Source organism: Typopeltis vanoorti, chromosome 1 (genome assembly GCF_054136105.1).
Source record: "Typopeltis vanoorti isolate ZY-2024b chromosome 1, IOZ_Tvanoo_1.0, whole genome shotgun sequence".
NCBI lineage: Eukaryota > Metazoa > Arthropoda > Arachnida > Uropygi > Thelyphonidae > Typopeltis > Typopeltis vanoorti.
This window is the reverse complement of record NC_143549.1, coordinates 101,457,293-101,478,203: the sequence shown is the minus strand read 5'-3', so window position 1 is coordinate 101,478,203 and position 20,911 is coordinate 101,457,293. Positions and strand designations below refer to the sequence as shown.

General features: G+C 37.9%; 1 protein-coding gene across 1 annotated transcript in view; it reads right to left on the bottom strand.

Annotated features, from left to right (window-relative positions):
• The window catches only part of LOC150110257 (dynein axonemal heavy chain 5-like), a 972,373-nt gene that overhangs the window by 634,856 nt on the left and 316,606 nt on the right, over positions 1–20,911 (bottom strand). The window contains exon 31 of the mRNA XM_090394637.1: positions 189–350. Coding sequence (XP_090250763.1) covers positions 189–350 — 162 coding nt within the window. The remainder of the gene's footprint in view (positions 1–188; positions 351–20,911) is intronic.

The window sequence follows — 20,911 nt, the reverse complement described above, 5'->3', positions numbered from 1 at the left end:
TGGACAACAATAATAAATTTTTTATAGGTTGCCTCTGGCCTGTATACTGAATTTTACCATTAATTTAATGGTAAAGATGATAATTAAACATCCTTGTGAAAATTCATCTTGAATTAAAGTGAAATGTTTTGTACACAAAATTAGTGTCAGTAGTTCACAAAATTATATAATAAATACAACAAACTTACTTGAGCTGGATAAGTATCTAGAAATTCCATTAAGGTAAAATGTGTATCCTGGATAGCTAAAGCAGCTTTTCGAATAATCTTGTGTAATGATTGTTGAGCCATTTGTAGCAGTGACATTAACCAGATTTCTACATTTCCTTCAGCCTTCACAGGTTTATCCAGCTAGAAGACAAAATGAAGGAAACGTGAACATAATTATACATAAACTAGGTGTTTCGCTCAAGCTTGCTTTAGTTGCAAATGTTTCATTTTGTTCTTGGTGCCATTGTCAACATTAAACTGTTTTTGTTGCATTTCTTCTAAATGATTCATATTTAAGCATTTGTAAAAATATTGAGTGACTTAAATTTAAAATTTAATATAAAATGATCTGGTGGAAACCAATTTTTTTTTTCACCATAATTTTGAAATTATTCCATGTCTAAGATTATGCTTGAAATATTTGACTATCTATTCACTATTACTCCTCCAAGGGCTTTCACACTTGCTCTTCTCTCTCTCTAGCTTTTAGATTCTCTGTTTTCTCATTCCCCCACTCTCTCTCTCTCTCAACCTCTATTCCTACACTTCTGCCTTGTCCAATTTTCTACACCCTTTTTCCAGTCAATCTGCTACCCTAACTACCTGTTTTTGTTTTATTCTCCCCCCCCCCTCTTGCATCCACGTTCACTTTCTCAGATCTGTTTCCATTCATTTTTGTATGCTATCATAACTAACTCAAAAGAATTCTCCATATATTATTCCTGACACTGCATTAAAACAGTTGAATTATAAATTATCAAGCATTTTTGTCAGATTATGAAACTGATGGAAATCCCTTAAATATTTAAATAATCTGAACAAACAAGAAGCAACCACATTCATTCTTCTATATGCATGTAGGTTGTTGTATACATACAAAACTATATAAATAGTACAGTTCACAAGTAAAACATCTGACAATACATGTGAAAAGTAATGCATATATAAAAAAGTAATCAAGAATTTGCTAAAAAAAATAAAATAAAAGAATCAATACCACCATTATATAATTTCATTTTTATCAGAATTAAATTATTATTAGCAGATATGCTAACCACTCAGCAGAGTGGTTAGCATATTCACTCTCCAGCCAAAAGGCTGTGGGTTTGAATCCTGCTGTGGGTATTGATGTTTGTGATTGTTTGTGAAAATACCAGTGGTGGTGGTGATGAACAGTAGATGGCATTGGTGTAGATGATGATAGTAACTAACTGCAGTTCGCTGTAGTTGGTGAATGACATGGTGGTGGAGGCAGAGAGTTGTAGAGCAGTGCCTTCCTTGATGAGTCTTTTGGACTCCTTGGAGGTGTCATATAATAATAATAATAATAATAATAATAATCTTCCAGACATTACTCTGGAGTCAGACTCTTCATGGGGGCATACACACACACATTAATCATTATTCTTATAATACCTATGGTAGTTCTTCTTAAATTAATTTCAATGATAATGCATTTGCAACTGCCTTTCACAACCCTTTTCACTCATTCTACACTCTTTAAGAAAACAAAATAGTTTTTACATCTTTGTTAAAAACATTCTCTTAACTCAAATTCCACATGCGTTAAAACGCTTCGATAATAATTTATATTTTATATGTTTGATGATAATCGATGATAACCAATGATAATTTATATGTTTCTAATAATCAAAAAGAAGAGAAAAAAGCTTCATTTGGCAATGTTAAATAGATATAAATTGAGGATATGATCCATCCTTATGTCATAGCTATAGAGAAAAAAAATAGCACCTTTGAAACTTTTCACCAGAGAACTTACAAGAATATAATCCTCATCATCAGAGTTGCCAAAGCTTGCACTACTTCATAAAAAAAAAAAAAAATGAAAAACAAAAAATGCATTTGGCACTATCATTATGGCAATTCTGGACTAACAAACCATGCCTTGGATACTCCTTCACACAGGATCAAATAAAAAAAAAAAAAAAAAAAGTGCTACACAGAAGTCATTATAAGTCAGAGAGATTTTGGAATCAGCAGCAGCTTTAAAACATTCTTCAACCATTAACAAGCATGCCTGTATCAATTTACGAAAAATCTGGGAGAGTAATTTTAAGATCTAATTAATACTTTTTTTCTCTCTCTTTATCCAACAGACAGATGGTACCAATTAAGACTTTAGTTCCTTGTGTTGTCCATTACACTTTTTTTTTTAAACTAATCCCACTGTTAATCAAATTGTTGCTGTTTGTATACTGTGACAAACAGTTTTCGTGCTCTGAAGATGCTAAATATAATACCAGCAAAATATCAGCAAATAAGTTAAATAAATATTATTATTTTCTTATTATTCTGTGTTGTGAACTCATACCATCAAATAAACTGACATGAACTGCCAAACACAAGCCTTTCTACTCATTTAATTAATAAAAGAAAAACAGTTAATCAAAAGGAAATTCCTTGGGAAAAAAAAAAAAAATTCATCAATCAACAATACGTCAAAAATAATAGATTTAGTTTAATCCTTTATCCCAGTGAGAGCAAACAAAGTTTGCACCTGAAAATATCTTCAGGACTAAATATAGTGTTGTACTATCTTATCCAGTAAGTAGTGCAACACAAAGCAATACTTACTGGATACTTACTGGATAAGTGCAATACTTACTGGATAAGATAGTACAACACTATATTTAGTCCTGAAGATATTTTCAGGCGCAAACTTTGTTTGCTCTCACTGGGATAAAGGATTAAACTAAATCTATTATAGTCTAACCTAGTGATAAATAAATTTTCAACATCAATACGTCAAAAAGGCAAATTATCAAAAACCAGTAATTCACCAAAACTACAAATCATTGAATTGAACACTTCAATGAATAATGAATGATAAGGGAAGGGGAATATGTTTATCAAAAATAGCTTCAGTTTATACTGGATTAACTGATGCTGTTAAAGTGTACCTGCATGCATGCATTTTTTCCCTCCCTGTATACTTTTATGTGGGCATGTATGTCAAGTTTTTTTTTTTTTTTTTTAGTAAATGCTTTTCCATCCATATGAGTATGTCACATATTTTACATAATATGGAAAATATGATGAAAAAAATATTTATTTGAGACAAATACAGAACTTTTTCCATTCACTTACTTTAGGCCTCCATATATGTTCCTTATATGTATATACACTGAGTTGGCTTTGAATGAACATTTCCCCTCCCCCTCCAATTTACATATTGTGTACAATAACAAAGTACCACATGATATCAAGGTCATGTGCAGCTACTATAAATGGACACACCTATCCTCTGTGTATAATTGCTAAATGTGTGCCACTAATGGGGAAATGTAGCGACGTAAACCAATTTGACTGGGGGACATATAGTTGGAGCCCAGACAGCAGGTACCAGTATTTTGGAAATAGCCGCACTTATTGGTTGCTCCGGTACTACTATGCCAATGGTGTACAGGACTGGATTAACCATGAACAGACATCCAGCAGAAGGGCTCACATTGGTCATCCATGCATGGTTGATCCTAGAGGTGAGCATCAAGTGTCGCGACTAGTATCTCAGCAATGACAACATGCAACAGTCACACAACTCACCCGCCAGTATAACAGCTGGCAGTTCAACCCATTTTCATATGCACCATGCTCTGTATCGTGCTTTGTCTAGGGTTCCACAGTTGGAGACCAACAAGGGTACTCATGATGACAACCAGGCATTGCAAACAATGGTATCTATAGGTCAAGGAATGTCGGCAATGGATCCTCAACAGATGGAAGGTCGTCTGGAGTGATGAGTTCTGTTTCCTGCTGCATCATGCTGATGGCCAGGTTCACAACTGGCATAAGCGGCACGAAGCCCTATCTCCAGGTTGCACAGTTGGGATTCAACAGGCCTGTGAAGATCGTGTTATGGTCTCGGGAGCTTTTTCCTGGCACAGTCTAGGTCCATTGGTTATCATCCCACAAACAGTGAATGCTACAGGGATTTTTTTGCCAGCCATCAATATCTGCAGGAGGTTTACTCCAACCACAGTGTCATCTTTCAACAGGACAACACACCTTGTCATCAGACTCATACAACTACTGAGTGGTTGGAGGAACACAACCACTAAATAACCACATTGCCTTGGCCTCCAAACTACCTTGACTATAACCCAACTGAATATGTGTGTGATATGCTAGAATGGAGTGTGAGAACTGCTGATCCACCTCCATGGTGTGAGCTGATGGAGTTGCTACAGCAGACATGGGTCAAGTTATACATGGAGGATGTTCGACACTTTATGGAATCTGTACCTAGGTGTTTGCAAGCCCATGACTGCACAGAGAGGTGGACCAACACATTATTAGCTTCCTAATGAAGTTAACTCAGTGTATAAAGGAAATGAATAAAATCTTTCCATTTTGAAAAGTATATAACATTTTTTCTCCTTTGGCTTTTTTTTTTCAACAGTTAGAAATTCAAGTAAAAGAGTATACTTGAAGTCTGCCAGACACAAAGGTTCCCCCCTATGTTACAGTTAATCCATTAATAGTTCTGTAATCACTGTGAAGGGATTAATGACAGAGTAGGTAATTACTGTATTGTAAGTGGCCTGGAATATAAGGTGGGATCTCTGATGATAAGTGTTTCCCAAATCTTAGGAAGCTTAATGCAACCATATTTATTAAGATTTGGTTGATTTCTGAGAGTTGCTGCTGATTCTAAAAATAGTCTCTCTTTTTTGAATTTTCTGTGGTGGAACATGGCATTTTTTTCCCATAAGATCCTGTGGGTTGTATCCAAGACATGGTTGCAGATGTATGACCTGTGTTCCTCCAGGCAGATGTTGCTGATCTGCTATCTGTCCAAAGTATGTCAGCTTACAGGAACAGAGTACTTTATAAACTCCAGGTACTGATAGAGGAGGGAACTGTTCTTTTGTGTAGCAAGTATAACAAGTTTGTGGCAGGGCTTAAATGCTGTGTGTAGGTTGTACTTTTTTAAAATCTTGACTATTTTTTCTGATGTAGGGCAACTTACTCAATGACGATGCCATCAGTGCCCTAAGCCTCGACCACAATTTCACGGTTGCACCGAAAGAAGTGCGGTACTTGAGGTAATGTATAATATCAAATGTGGGATCTGTCGCTTAGTGCTGGCGATAGCAATTAACATCAGACTTGACATCGCCAACATCCTCGCCCAGTCTTTGCCTCCAAAAAGTAATTTATCATCCTGCCGACGCACTGCTCTCATGAAATTACGGAAAGAAAAAAGTATTGCCACCACCAGAGCGGATAAGGGTAATGCCACAATCATTCTAAATGCCATGGAATACAATTGAAAAATGGAGATTATCCTCCGAGATCACTCTACCTACATCCCACTAGAACACGACCCCACAAAAACACAAGTTAAAAAATAAAAAAAACTTACTTAAAAAATATCTTCCTGGCCTTTGGACATTATGAAAAACTCAAACCTTTCTGTCCCCCCCCCCCCCCCCACCGAATATACAGTTTACCAAAAATCCACAAACCCAATTCCCTGCTAAGAAATATAGTAGATGCCACTAATGCACCTTGCTGCAAACTGTCAAAACAGCTGGTCAACTCTCTGACCTCCCCCCACTCACTGGACTTTCTACATCCTATATAAAAAACTCTACCAATTTTAAAACCCTAATAGAAAATCTAACCTTAAATAACACAGACGTGCTGGTAAGCTTTGACATCTCCTCACTGTTCTCTTAATTGATACCTTAACATCCTTAGGAAATGTTTTTCCTTCTGACATCTTAGATCTCTTTCCATTTGCCATCAATTCTGGTTATTTTTCTTGGAAGAACAAAATCTACAAGGAGATAGAGGAAACCGCCATGGATCCCCCCCCCCCTGCCAATTTTTATATGGAAAATTTTGAAAAATGCCTATCAGACAGCCAATCGTGAATCCAGTTGACCTGACATCCAGATCCATGTGCAGCATCTTAAATATCAGCTTATCATGTGGCACCCTGTCAAATGCCTTCGCTAAGTCTAAGAAAATGGCAGTATATGCCTTTCCCTCATCTAATGTTCTTGTAACTTTATTATAAATGGCTAGCATATTGCTAAAACAAGAGCGCTCTTTCACAAATCCATGTTGACTCTCACAGATAACATTACCCTCATCTGACCAATGCTGTATACGGTCCCTCAATACTTTCTTCAAGATCTTAACAACTACTGATGACACTCAGACTGGCCGATTATTATTATTATTACCACGGGCTACTCCAGGAGTCCTTAGACTCATCAAGGGAGGCCCTAAACATCATGTTCACACAGCTGTTCAACATTCTCACAGTATCTATCATACCTTGCCTTGAACTCGCTCACTGTCATAGCACCCACAACAGACACTGGCAGCTTATTCCACTCATTTACCACTCTAAAAGTAAAGAACCCAGCTCTAACACCCCTGCTAACCACGCTCTTGCCCAGCTTCCATGGGTGTCCCCTAGTTCTCCCACCACCAGACCTGATCTCAAAAATATCATCTGAATTAATCCTATAGAATCCTTTTAGCAATTTGAATGTCTCAATCATATCTCCCCTTTTCCGCCTATCAACTAGTTTCTGCAACCCACAAATCTTCAACCTGTTCTCATATGGTTCATTCCATAGACCTGCTATCATCTTAGTCACTCGCCTCTGGATCCTCTCCATCTCCTCCCTATCAAGAAGGAACCGAGGTGACCAAATCTGGGCACAGTAGTCGAGATGAGGTCTTATCAGGGCTCGATACAGAGGTACAATAACTTGTTGTTCTCTGCTCGTCAAGGTATTTTTCAACAACCAAGTGAGTTGATGAGCTGATTTAGCTACTTTCGCAATGTGCCCCCTAAACTTCATCTCCCTATCCACCAACACTCCCAAGTCCCTGGCCTCATCAATCTCTTGGAGTACAGTTCCACCAATGTGGTATACTGCTGCTAATCTTTTCACTCCGAAATGCATAACCTTACATTTTGTCACATTAAATTGACATCCATTCTCCTTAGTCCAGAACTCCAATCTATCTAAGTCATCTTGCAAGACTTTGACATCTTCTGCATTCACTATCGCCCTACCCAACTTTGCATCATCAGCGAACAAATGAACTGTCCCACTTAGACCCTTCCCTATATCGTTAATGAACAGATTAAACAGCAGTGGTCCAAGAACAGAACCCTGTGGCACACCACTAGTCACAGGCCGTCTTTTGGACTCCACTCCTGAATAAACCACTCTTTGATATCTCTCCATCAACCACCCACCTATCCATCTCACCAACCCTATATCCATTCCCATATGTTGTAGTTTACGGATTAGAATTCCATGTGGTATCCTGTCAGACGCCTTTGCCAGGTCCAGCAGTATCACTGTAAACCCATTTCCCTTATCCAGTTCAGCCATCACCTTGTTATAAAACTTGAGCAAGTTACTGAGGCATGATCTACCCTTCACAAAGCCATGCTGTCCTCTGTACAGTATCTCATTTTCATCAATCCATTCCTGTATTTTTCCCTTGACTACTTTCTCCAAGACCTTGACAACGACTCCTGATATGCTGATCGGTAGGTAATTTGCAACCATAGTCTTGGATCCTCCTTTATGCAGTGAAACTATTTTCCCCTCTTTCCACGCCTTCGGGACTAAGCCAGACCTGAGACTCAGATTAAACAACATGGTCAAGGGCACTGATAATTCATTAGCCGCTTCATGCAAGACCCGTGCCGGTATACCATCCAATCCCACAGATGTATTCACATTAAGGTTCTGTAATAGACTATTCACCTCCACTTCATTCATCACAATTCCCATATATACTAATGGTTCCTTCATTTTTTCAACATCACCACCTGGATGATATACTTTTGCAAAGTGCGCGCTCAGTAACTCCACTATATCGACTGGTTCAGTGAACTCTTTACCATCGTCATTCCTTAAAATCATTTTGCCATGTACAGTTTTTTTCTTCCTTGCAGCATATTGAAAGAACTGTTTGGGATTCTCTTTTGTTTGCATAGCTAGTTTCCTTTCAAAATCGGCTTTTGCTGTTTTTACCACACTCGTTACCCTTCTGGCCTGTACTTTATACCGTTCGTGTGCCTGCAGGTCACCCCTTTCTTTAAATTCCCTCCATAGTTGTTTCTTTTTTTTGCAGCTCAAGCTTAATGGTGTTATTCATCCATTTAACCCCTCCTTGTTTCACTATTCGGACCTTAGGTATACAATCAGCCATAACCTCCTGTAAATGCTCTTTGATCACTTCCCATGCTCTATCGATGTCCAGCCCTTGCAGTTGTATATGCCATGGCACTGATCCAAGCAATCTCCTAAGCTTGTCATACTTGCCAGCACGATAATTCCACATATACCCTGTCTTAATCACAAATTTCACACCTTTAGCCACCTCCCAGGTCAAGACCTTATGATCACTCTCACCAATAGGTGGCAACATGGTCATATTCATTACAGTCAAATTCTCAGATACTATTACCAGGTCAAGCACTCTCACACATCTAGTATTTTCAATTACATGCTGTTTCAGATAGTTATCCCTTAATAATTGAATAAAATCCATTTCCTTCCTCACATGTGTCCTCTCCTCCTTCCAATCAATGTTACCATAGTTGAAATCCCCCATAATAATTACCCTCCTTCCACTCATTTCATCAATTTGTTTATGCATACCATCTCCACCATCTATTCCATCACCTGGTCTATAGCAGCACCCAACTGTATATTTTATTCTGCCAGTATCAATCTCACACCAAATAGCCTCAAATGAGCTCCTTCACTATCCTGCAATACTTCAATTCTCCTTAGCTGCAGTTCATCAGCTATCATCAATAACACTCCTCCCCCAATTTTATTCTCTCTGTCCCTCCTAAACATACTATAACCTACACATTCTATCCCACTAACTATATCATCTTCCGTCAGCCATGTTTCACTAATGCCAATAACCTGTGGCCAGGAAGAGCCAATCAAGGCCAAAAATTCCTCCTTCTTGTTCCTAATACTCCTGGCATTAGTATACATGAATTGCAGTGTTCCCTTTGTCCCACCCCTATCTTGATGCGTTATTCTAAATATCCCATTCCCATTTTTTCTCCTTATTGCTGGCTCAAGACACTTCCAGTCTCTTACCACCCTTATGCAATGGCACTATCTTACCTTCCTTCCATTCCCTGGGCACCTTTGCCGAAGCCAGACTTTCATTGAAAGGCCAGGTTAAAGGCACTGTCAGTTCCCTAGCACATTCTCTCAAAACGCATGGTGAAATACCATCCATTCCCAAAGCTTTACTGATATCCAGAGTACTCAGTATCTGAAACACACTCTTCTCCTGTACCTCTAAACCTCGAACCAGCCCTATCCCTCTAGCATTAAAACTGACTCCTCTAGGATGAAATACTCCAATAAATTGTTCATTGAACAATTCCACTATGTCCTCTGCATCAGTCACTCTATTCTCATTTTTATCCCACAATATCATTCTTCCACAGTCATTTCTCCTCCTACTGGCCACATAGCTAAAAAATTCCCTAGGATTTTCTTTGGATCTTAGGGCCAATCTCCTCTCATATTCCAGTTTCACTTTCCTTACCACACTAGTCACTCTTCTGGACTGTGTCTTATATTCTTCATGCATCCTCTCTTCACCTGTCTCTTTATATCTCTTCCATAGCCTCTTTTTCGCATGCAATTCCTGTTTAATATTGTTTGTCATCCACTTGACTACAAATTGTGTCCTCTTCTTCACTCGTGGTATACAACTTACCATTGCTGCTAACAAATATTCTTTCACAATTTCCCACGCACTAATGATATCCCGGCCTTCCAATTCCTCCCTCCATGAAACTTCCCTAAGTTGACGTCTAAGACTATTATAATCACCTGCATTAATAGTCCACATAAGTTCCCATCTCTTTGATACTCCTGCATGTCTATTCATTTTCCAAATCAAAACCATATGGTCACTCTCTCCAACTGGTGGGAGAGATGTCATCTCAGTTATTATCAACTCTTCTGATGCTATAACCAAATCCAAAACTCCTGAACCTTTTGTTCCCTCTGTTACATGTTGCCTAAGACATATGTCCCTCAAGAATTCTAGAAATTCCATTCCACTATTGCTACATGCATCTTCCTCTCTCCAATTTATACTACTATAGTTAAAATCTCCCATAACAATCATTCTTCTTGCAAACTTAGCTGTCTAAACATCTCCTGGTCCCCATCCTCTGTGCTTCTGGGTCTGTAGCAACCCCACTAAATATTCTGTCTTGCCTACCTCTACCTCACACCATATGCTCTCAAAATCATTTGCCTCACTTCCTTCCAAAGCCTCCACTCTTAGAGGACATAGGTCATCACTTATCATAAGCAGCACCCCACCACCACGCTTTCCCCTCCTATCCTGATGAAAAATGCTATACCCAACGACTTCTATTCCTGTTATTATATCCCCTTCTGTCAACCACGTCTCAGTGATCCCAATAATTTTTGGCCAGGCTGATACTATCTGCACCACCAATTCCTCTCCCTGGGTATAGAAACAATGGCATATAAATGGTTTCTATACCCAGCATTATCCCTTCTAGACTCCACTGGGCTCAGTGTTACCTGACATCGTCTCCCTTCTCCCAAGTATGCATTCCCACAAGAGGCCACTCCTGCTATCATCCTCCCTGGGACACACTCACTCGTTCAGAACAGCAATCTCTCCAGATGCCTACATCCTTCCTCATTCAAATGTAAACGGTCTCTCTTATACAATTTCTCTCTTTCCTCAAACGCACTCCAAGCATCCACATATACCAGTCCTCTCTTGTCACACATTCTTGCTATTATGCCATTCAATATCACCGCTCTTCTGCTCAGCTCATCTTTATCATACCTAGGCAACACGCACACTATTTTTCCTCTCTCTGTCTTCTTCGGTACAGCCTCAAGCAAAAATCTCATATCTCTCGAGGCCCGACTTACATTACCACTGAAGTGATATTTTCCTACCATCACAATCATCTCATCCACCCTTTCACCTCTCTTAATTGCCATAGCCACCCTTTCTATTGTTCCTCCTGGCAAACACTCCTCACGCATCCTATCTTGAACACCACGGATCATTGAGTCGCCAAACATTATACCTCTTACCACTCTCTCTCTCCTATTGTTTCCATTCTCTCCTCTTCTTTCATTCCCATAGGTCTCTCTCATTCCCTCTCCTCTACTGCTATTCTCTCTTCTAGCATTCCCATACCCCTCTCTCCTACTGTTTCCATTCTCCCCTCTTCTAGCACTCCGTATATATCTCTCTCATTCCCTCTCTCCTACTGTTTCCATTTTTTCCACTTCTAGCACTTCCATATCCCTCTCTCATTCCATCTCTCCTACTGTTTCCATCCTCTCGTCTGCTAGCATTCCCACACCTCTCTCTCAATCCCTCTCTTCTACTATTTCCATCCTCTCATCTTCTAGCATTCCCATACCCCTCTCTCATTCCATCTCTCCTACTGTTTCCATTCTCTCCTCTTCGAGCACCTCCATATCTCTCTCTCATTCCATCTCTCCTACTGTTTCCATCCTCTTGTCTGCTAGCATTCCCACACCTCTCTCTCATTCCCTCTCTTCTACTGTTTCCATTCTCTCCCCTTCTAGCACCGACATACCTCTCACTCATTCCCTCTCTTCTGTTTCCTTTCTCTCCTCTTCTAACACTCCCAAAATTCTCTCTCTCCCCTACTCTGATTCAGCTTGCATTTATCTCTTCCATTCTCCTAATCTTATCTTTCATACTTCTGCTCTCATTCACAAGACATTCCACCTCCTCTTTCAGCTGATCTATCTCCCTCTGCAGGTCAGTCACTCTTAATCTAAATTCACTCTCCCAAACAAAACCATCTCCTAAACTTTCACAGTCACTCACGCCTTCTACACTATCAATTATTATTTTCTCATTCATATATATATTTTTTTCATTCTCTCCTATCACACTACTTGTCTTCCTACATTCATCCTGTTCCTGAAGCTACAAGGTCGGATATTGATATTTTGAATGCACTTATTTCCTCCCACTGCCTGCATTTTGCGCACATACGCTCTCCGCTCTCTTCCACAAGCCACATATCTAATTCCCGAGACACATACATGCCGCAAGTACTGCATGCCACAAAGTCCCTTATGATATTGCTTATAATAGAGTTCTTAAATGGCAGAGGACTTAGCGATATGCCACTTGCGACTGCAGCTGAATCCACCATCATTCCTTACTGCCGAGTAGTGTAATCATTAATTATTCAATTAATAAATTCTATTAAATAAATAAGAAAAAAAAATACACACAATTACAAGCAAAACAAAACAATTAAGTACACTAAATAAAATGAAATATAACTAAATACAGTAATGAAAACTTAGCTTCGTTTTGTCTTCCACCGTTATGCATTCGATTCCGACGGTAACCAAAACATATTATATCGCGACAACAACTAACTTCCAAAAAAACAACCACCGAAGTACACTTGTATTCAGAGAAACAATTTAGCTCAAAAACGTAGAAAAACGGACTATTCATATTAAAAATCACTTTCCTAACATAAGCTATGTGTTTACTACCAGTCCTGAATTGCCATTATTATGGCAATTCAGGACTGGCAGACCATGCTTTGGACACCCCATCACACAGGATTACATGAGAGAAAACCAGTGTGCTATACATAAGTCATTACAGGTCAGAAAGACTATTTTTAGAGCCAGCAATGGATATGAAGCATTCTCTTAGCCTCAGCAAGTATTGGGGCATTAATCTGACGAAAATTTGGGTGACTCGTTTTAAGATCAACTCTGACTCAATTGTAATGCTTCTTTAATTCAACATTAAAATGGAACTAAATTAAGACTTCAGATCATTTTGTCCATTAAAATTTAAACTGTTTCAATTACTCATTGTCATGTGTAAACTGTAATGTGTTGTTTACAATCTCTCTGAAGATGCTGGTTTGAAATCCAGCAAAATATAAGCCAGTTAATAAACATCCTTTAATAATTTAGTTTTGAATAGTGTTGTAATACTATTAAAATTAAAATCAGTTATGAACAACATAAGATTAAATTCATTTATACATAATGAATATCTGTTAACAGAACTTATATGAAAGCCTGAATTTTTTCTAAGAAGGATCCATAACTTAGTTACATTTTATTTATCATGTGAGAAGGAGAAATGAAGAAATAAACATGGAAATTCAGATAAAGCAAAATTTCACGCATAAATGACATTAAAATAAAAAAGGAGCATAACAATACTGCAAAAATTTTAAATAATATTAAATAATATTTTAAATAAATTATTAATAAAAATATTATAAATAGAGGATATTCAGAATCTTTAGGACCAAACAATGAAAGCAACATGATAACCACTGTAATAAACTTGAATAAAAAACACAGCTAGTACATACTTAAATTAACAGTACAGCATCAGTGTGTCTAAACAACAAGCAATTCAAAGAACAGGAATACAAGGTAAATGCAACAATTGGTTTATGAATTAAAAATGACTGCTGTATCCTATAGAAATAACATTATTAAAAACAAAATCAAAAACTACTTTTAAATTTATATTATTATTATTACTGCACCCTCCATGGAGTCAGCATATGGTAATGCGTTCCATTCATTGACAATTCTCCATGTAAAAAATCTACTTCTCACACCCCTGTTCACCACATTCTTACATAACTTCCAGGGATGACCTCTGGTTTTTCACTTCTCACCTTCTGCTCTTTTGATAATCTCATCTGGATTACTCTGACAAAATCCTCTCACTAACTTAAATGTCTCTATCACAACACCTCTTTTCCTCCTATCCACCAAACTCTGAATCCACATTTCTTCAACCTCTCTCCACAGCAAGCATTCCAGAGTTCTGATATTGTCTTAGTCACTCTTCTCTGAACCCCTTGCCAATGTTTCCACATCACGCTAAAAACCTGGTGACCAAAGCTGAGCACAATAGTCCAAGTGTGGTCTAAGAAGCACTCTAGATGTTAAAGTACTTCTTATCATAACTGCACTGTGATGTGCTGCCTTTGCAACACTAGCAATATGTCCTCTAAAACTTCAGTCTACTGTCAACCATCACCCCCAAATCTCTAATTTCATTCACTTCCTATAGTAGTATGGCATCATCAATATAGTACACAGCCATATATTTCTGCACTCCAAAATGCAACACCTTGCACTTACTAATATTAAAACTCTGAAGAGAATTAACACCAGCAGTGCTACTTATAATTCTTCCCAACTTTGCATCATCAGCAAATAACTGAAGATCCTCACTCAGTTCACATGATATTTTATTTAAAAACAAGTTAAACAGCAGAGGCTAAGAACAGAACCCAGGCGCATGCCACTGGTTACCCTCCTCATTTGAAACACTGCTCCATCATACACAACCTGCTGGTATCATTCAGAGAGCCAATCTCCAATCCATCTAATAATATACTATTTATTCTCTGCACCTTGTACACCAACTTATCACTTGATAATCTATCAAACACTTTTGCAAAAGTCTAAGAATATCAGAGTATACGATTCTCCCTTATCTACGAGTATTTGCATTTTTCATAAAAATGGAGAAAAATGAGTTTTGTGTACAGTGATAAAACACTTTTATTTGAAGAAGTGGACGGCCACACAGATCAAAGCCAAGTTAAATGCAGTTTGTGAGGACTCCGCACCAGCATTAAAGACTATTTATTTTTGGATAAATGAGTTTAAACTGGTCGTAAGTCCATCGAAGACGAAGCGTGCTCCAGACGTCCAACTGAGGTTACTACGAAGGAAATGATGTAATATTATTAGGTTTTCTTTATTTAACCTCTCTATTTGTTGTATAATATTGCTTCCTTTATTTTTGGCTTCTATAATTTTATTCGTTAAACTTTAACCTTATCTTTTTTCTTTCATGTACTCAGTTAATCTTATTTTCCTTTCTCTACTTTCAGTATTCTTTCCTTATGCTGGAGATCTCTAGAAATTTATTTAATTATTACTAGCTGTGCCACTAAAGTTCTCCAAATGGCATAAGAAATTATTTATACTTCCAGTCAAGTTCCTCCTCTATAATTATATACAGTTGTGGCTAACTCTTAAATCAAAATTCGTACCAAATTCCAATCTACCCCGCTCAAAGGATCGGTTTTTTTTGAGAATAGTGCAGTTGGAAAAAGATCAGATGGCACTCATTTTAAATATAACAAACATGTTTATTTTTACTAAAACAGTAATACAAGGTATGCACTAAAAGGATGCTACTTTCCTTTCCTCTCTAAGCTAAGCACACACAAAAAAAAAACATCTTATAGGACAAATTCTTAGGCATGCAACAAATACCAATGACTTAAATTATTAAACAATTAAATTAGATAACTATTAACTAGGGGTGCTTAAGGGTCAAAGCTGTATAACTGAGAGGAGACTTCCACATAGCCTTTAAAGGAATGTGGAGAACCGACCAGGGCTTCTGACCTAATGTCCAATCCTCACCTTCTCGTGGTGCACCCTGTTGGGTATCTACTTTGATACTGAGCGAACGAGGATGGGCTGGCAATTTGGGATTTAGCCGACCAAATTGTATTCTTATTGGTTAAACCAAAATAAAAAATGATGGTACAACATGACAAAATTTCATGCCGGCTGGGGCGTCGCCCGGTTAAACAAGGCCCCCGTTGTTTTCGCCAGGGAACCAGGGCGAACAGCGAAAAGTCAGCTACTGGAACAAATCTGAAAACAAACCCCAACTCAACATCACCAGAGTTAAAGATCGGTACTATCAACGTAAGAAGCCTGAATGGCAAAGAAATGGAGCTAGCTGAGGAATTAGATAAGTACCAGATCGACATAATAGGGGTGACTGAAACAAAAAAGACCAAAACTGGTGTTGATAGTGATGTTTTCTCCCTGGTGCAGGACACCAGAGTGTACAGAGGATTTGAAATTGGAAGTGATCACTATTTAGTCTTGAGCAGGATAAAATTGAATTTCATATTGAAAAGAATAACATGTAAGAAAGTTTTAAAGCGAATAAAAGTTGAGCAGCTCTCAGATGTGAACTGTAGACTAAAATACAGAAATATTATTGAAAAGAAAATGAAAGAGTTTGAGAACAGGAATCAAACCTTGGAGATTCAGTGGCAAACTCTGAAGGAAACATTGATTGATTCTGCCAGAGAGGCATGTGGTGAGGTTGTCTGCAAGGATAAAAAAATCAGAACTCCCTGGTGGACACAGGAAGTTAAAGAGGCAGTGAAGGAAAAGAAGAAAGCATATCAAAAGTTCCTGGCAAATAAGTCAGCTTTTACTCTTACAGAATACAGAGACAAATGTAAGAAAGCTAAACAGTGTGTAAAACTAGCTAAACAAAAGTCATGGGAGGACTTTGGCAAGAATATAGAAAATAAATATCAAGAAGGTGGCAAAATATTCTGGAGGTTGTTGAAGAAGCTTAGGAATGGAGGAAAGAGTGCTGTAAAAGGAGTTAGAGAGATGATAAAGGTGACATGAAAACAGGAGAAAAAGATATCCTTGAAGTATGGAGTAATTACTTTGAAAAACTGCTAAATGAAACAAGCAGTGATGACAGCACAATGATAAAAAACACTGACCAGGCATACAGTCAGGAATACATATCCATACTTGAAGTAGAAAAAGCCATCAAAGGCTTGAAATGTGGAAAGGCAGCAGGAGTAGATGATATTCGACCAGAAATGCTGAAGTATGGTGGTATAAGAGTCTTACAGTGGCTGCACTGCATAGTTCAGAAAGCCTGGACAGAGGGACGAATTCCCGATGATTGGAGTAGAGCTCTCATAGTACCCATATATAAAAAGGGAAATAAAACTGAATGTGAGAATTACAGAGGTATTTCCCTACTGAGTGTTCCTGGCAAGATCTATGCAAGTATACTTGAGAAACGGTTCAGAAGAATTGTGGAAGAAAAGCTTGGTGAAGAACAAGCTGGATTTAGGCCAAATAGAGGCTGTCAGGATCAGATCTTCACTTTACGACAAATAGTCGAGAAAGCATGGGAATATAACAAAGATCTGTATTTAAGTTTTGTCGATTTGGAAAAGGCATATGACAAGGTGCCAAGAGAGAAGCTATTCAATACGCTGCAGTTATATGGTGTCAATGGGGCATTATATCAAGCAATACTTAGTCTTTATTTGAGTTGTGAGTCAGCAGTTAGAATTGAAGGAAGTACAGGAAGATGGTTTAATGTTAAATCTGGTGTGAGACAAGGATGTACATTATCCTCTCTGTTATTCATTATCTATATGGATCACATTATGAAGGAATGTGGTATTAAACCTGATATGAAAATTGGAGATGTTAATGTCAGCTCTTTGCTTTATGCGGATGATGTTATACTTCTAAATAAATCCGCTACAAGTCTGCAAGATTCTCTGACTAAATTGAATAGCTGTTGTAATAGATATGGTATGAAGGTCAGCAATAAAAAGACAAAGACAATGAAAATAGGCAGAATCATTGAAAATGTCAACTGTGTTGTGAGTGGAGAACCTGTGGAACAAGTAAAACATTTCAGCTACTTAGGCACTATTTTTACTGAAGATGGTAAACTAAATATAGAAATAGACAACAGAATCAGCAAAGCTGGTATCGTGGGAAGTCAAATGAATAAATTCATATGGAATAAGAAAGAAATTAGTCGGAACACTAAATTAGCTGTATACAAGACTGTGTTCAAACCAATTTTAACTTATGGATCTGAGAGCTGGGTCAGAAGTAAAACACTTGACCAAAGACTAGAGACCGCAGATATGAGAGTCCTGAGAAAGATTAGAGGCATGAACAGATGGCATCAATGGCAATATCATATTAAAAATGAGGATATTAGGAAAGAACTTGACATTGTCAGCATCCAGGAATGCATTAGCAGAGCTAATCTCAGATGGTATGGTCACTTAAATAGAATGGGAGAGGAAAGATTAGCAAAACAAGTGTTCTCTGCCAGGTTGGCAGGAAAACGACCCAGAGGAAGACCAAGATATAGGTGGATTGATACGGTACAAAGTGCCTTAGATGATAGAAATATAAGATCTGATAATGTTGGAGTCTTGACAAGTAACAGACTGATTTGGAGGAAAATTGTAGATAGGAAGTTAGTAATGATGTAATTTTTTCATGTAGTACTGTCATATCCTGTACACCCCTTGAGGGTACATGGCAGGAATTTGATGATGATGATGATGAACTATTAACTATCAGCCCATTTACAGTTTAGGAATTTCCATGCTTTGATTAATTATAATCTCCAATTCCAACCTTCACATAAAAATATAACATTCTTCAAGCAAACCACTTCTCATAACATTATATTTCTTAATTCTATAATCTTGTCAGTTCTTCTGAACCATTTCTTTACAATACAACATAAGTTAAAATTTTCATTAATGTCTTACAATTACTTTAAAACAGATTCTCTCTATGCTAACAATTATTCAATCTAATGTATATAGCAGTTCTATGAATTCAGTCTTTCTAAACAGTCCTTCACAACATAAATAAAAAAAGTTTTGCAACAAAATTCAACTCACATGACTCCTCCATAGGTACAATGCACTTAGTCGTATTTCCTTTCCGGACTTATTCTGGATCCCTCTCTATGCTAGGGCTTGGTCTATCACTAGACGTTTCATGGACACCGTGTTCTCCTCTGGAATTTCTTGCGGGGCTGGAGCACGATCTTCCGGCGTTGTAGGCACTTGCAATAAGGTCTGACGGTAAAGGCTTTGTCAACCTGGTCCTGGGCCACTATTAGCTCTGTAAGGTTTCGCCTCCAGTTAACCTCCACGACTTCATCTGGAATCTGACGTAGTCCCATGGATCGACTCCCTCCTTTTCTCCTAGTGTCATATCTGCCGATGCTCGATAGTCAATCCTGATAGTCGATTCTATGATCCTTTTATTTGGTTTCTTGCGGGACCCTGCGCAAAGGTTTTAGACCCCCGATATTCCCGCACAAACTTTGAATTAAGGTCTGAGACCCCCGTACCTTTCAAACTATTATTCTTCTAGAAAGTGCAGACTTCTAGATCTCCCTGAAGTGTATGTATAATCCCTTTTACAGCATAGCGGAACAGCTTCTGATGTATACCACCCTCGTTTGCTATTGACCTTGAAGGCGATATCAGACTGCTTTGGTTACAATAGCTTTCTTTTCACCCAATACTAAGTGTTTTCAATGGAAAAAATTAGAAAAATCCTAAAAATACATGACTTAACTTCTTGTTACAGACCATATAAAAAATTGGCATCCCTTATCCACTCTACTAAAGACCAACCCCCCCCCCCCCTAGACCTACTTGGTGTATACCAGATCCCTTACAGCTGTAAGCTGTTCTACTTTGGCCAAACAGGCAGGATAGCAAATATCAGAATTTCAGAACACAAGGACTACTTCACCAGTACAGCCACTCTGGTCTTGCTGACCATGTGCTGGATACCTGCCATAGAATACGGAAATTACGGTGGAAGAAAGGTACGATAGTACACTGTAGTAAATATAAGTATGAAAGGCTTTTCATGGAATCAGCTTCAGCCCCAAGAAACAATCCGAACATCAACAAATTTGGCTGCATGAGACTGCCTCAAATTTGGGAAACCTACATCAGAAGACCTTCAGCCCAATCGCCCAAGAATACCAACATTGCCCACTAGGGGGCACCATCAGGACTTTAGGAGAAATAATAGCTTCCTGCTTCTTCCTCATTTACTGTTTGTTGTGCCTGCATGCACGTGTCTTGTTCTTAAGTTTCTTGAAAATGGCAACGTGACGTTGCTGAAATATTGAAGTATATTAAAATTTATTTTAATGCATATCCTAATGACGTTGTAATTTCCTTAAATTACTTAGTTAAAAATGCATAACCAATGTCTAAGCCTTTCCACGAGAAAAACCTATACTAAGTGATAACATCAAACACATTTCCGCATTCTAAAGTATTGCCCCTGAACTTCTATTTTAAGATATCTGTTTACTCTATTCTAGCATGTTTAATTCCTCTGGGTCTCTATAGATGGGCTTTGGTATTTACTTACATAGATAAATTCTAGCATATTTCTGATTTCTAGGGCATTTTCCTTTGAACTACATATTCATATCTTCTATTTATACAGTATCATGTTAATTTTTTGGGCTAATTTATATGGGCTGTTAGTATTATTTACATATAAAATTTAAAAATTTACTTTTTGTGAATTTTGGATGTGACTCCTGTAAAAGTCGATGCAATAAAATTTTGGAAAAATTATGATGCTGCATCGAATTTTACAATGATTGACAAAATCAATGGTATCATTATGGAAGACTGCGAAGTAAAAGTGCATGAGATTGCTGAGATTGTAGGCATCTAAACTGAATGGGTGTATAATATCCTGCATGAAAAATTGCACATGAAAAAGCTATGTGCACAATGAGTGATGTGACTGTTGACTGCCAATCAAAAATGCATGTGAAAAGACATTTCGACGCAGTGTTTGGCAATGTTTAATCGCAATTCACAGGATATTTTGCATCGATTCGTGACTGTAGATGAAACTTAGATCCACCACTACACATCTGAGTCTAAGCAGCAGTCAAAACAGTGAACAATGCCCGGTGAAAGAGCACTAAAAAGTGAAGACTGTTTT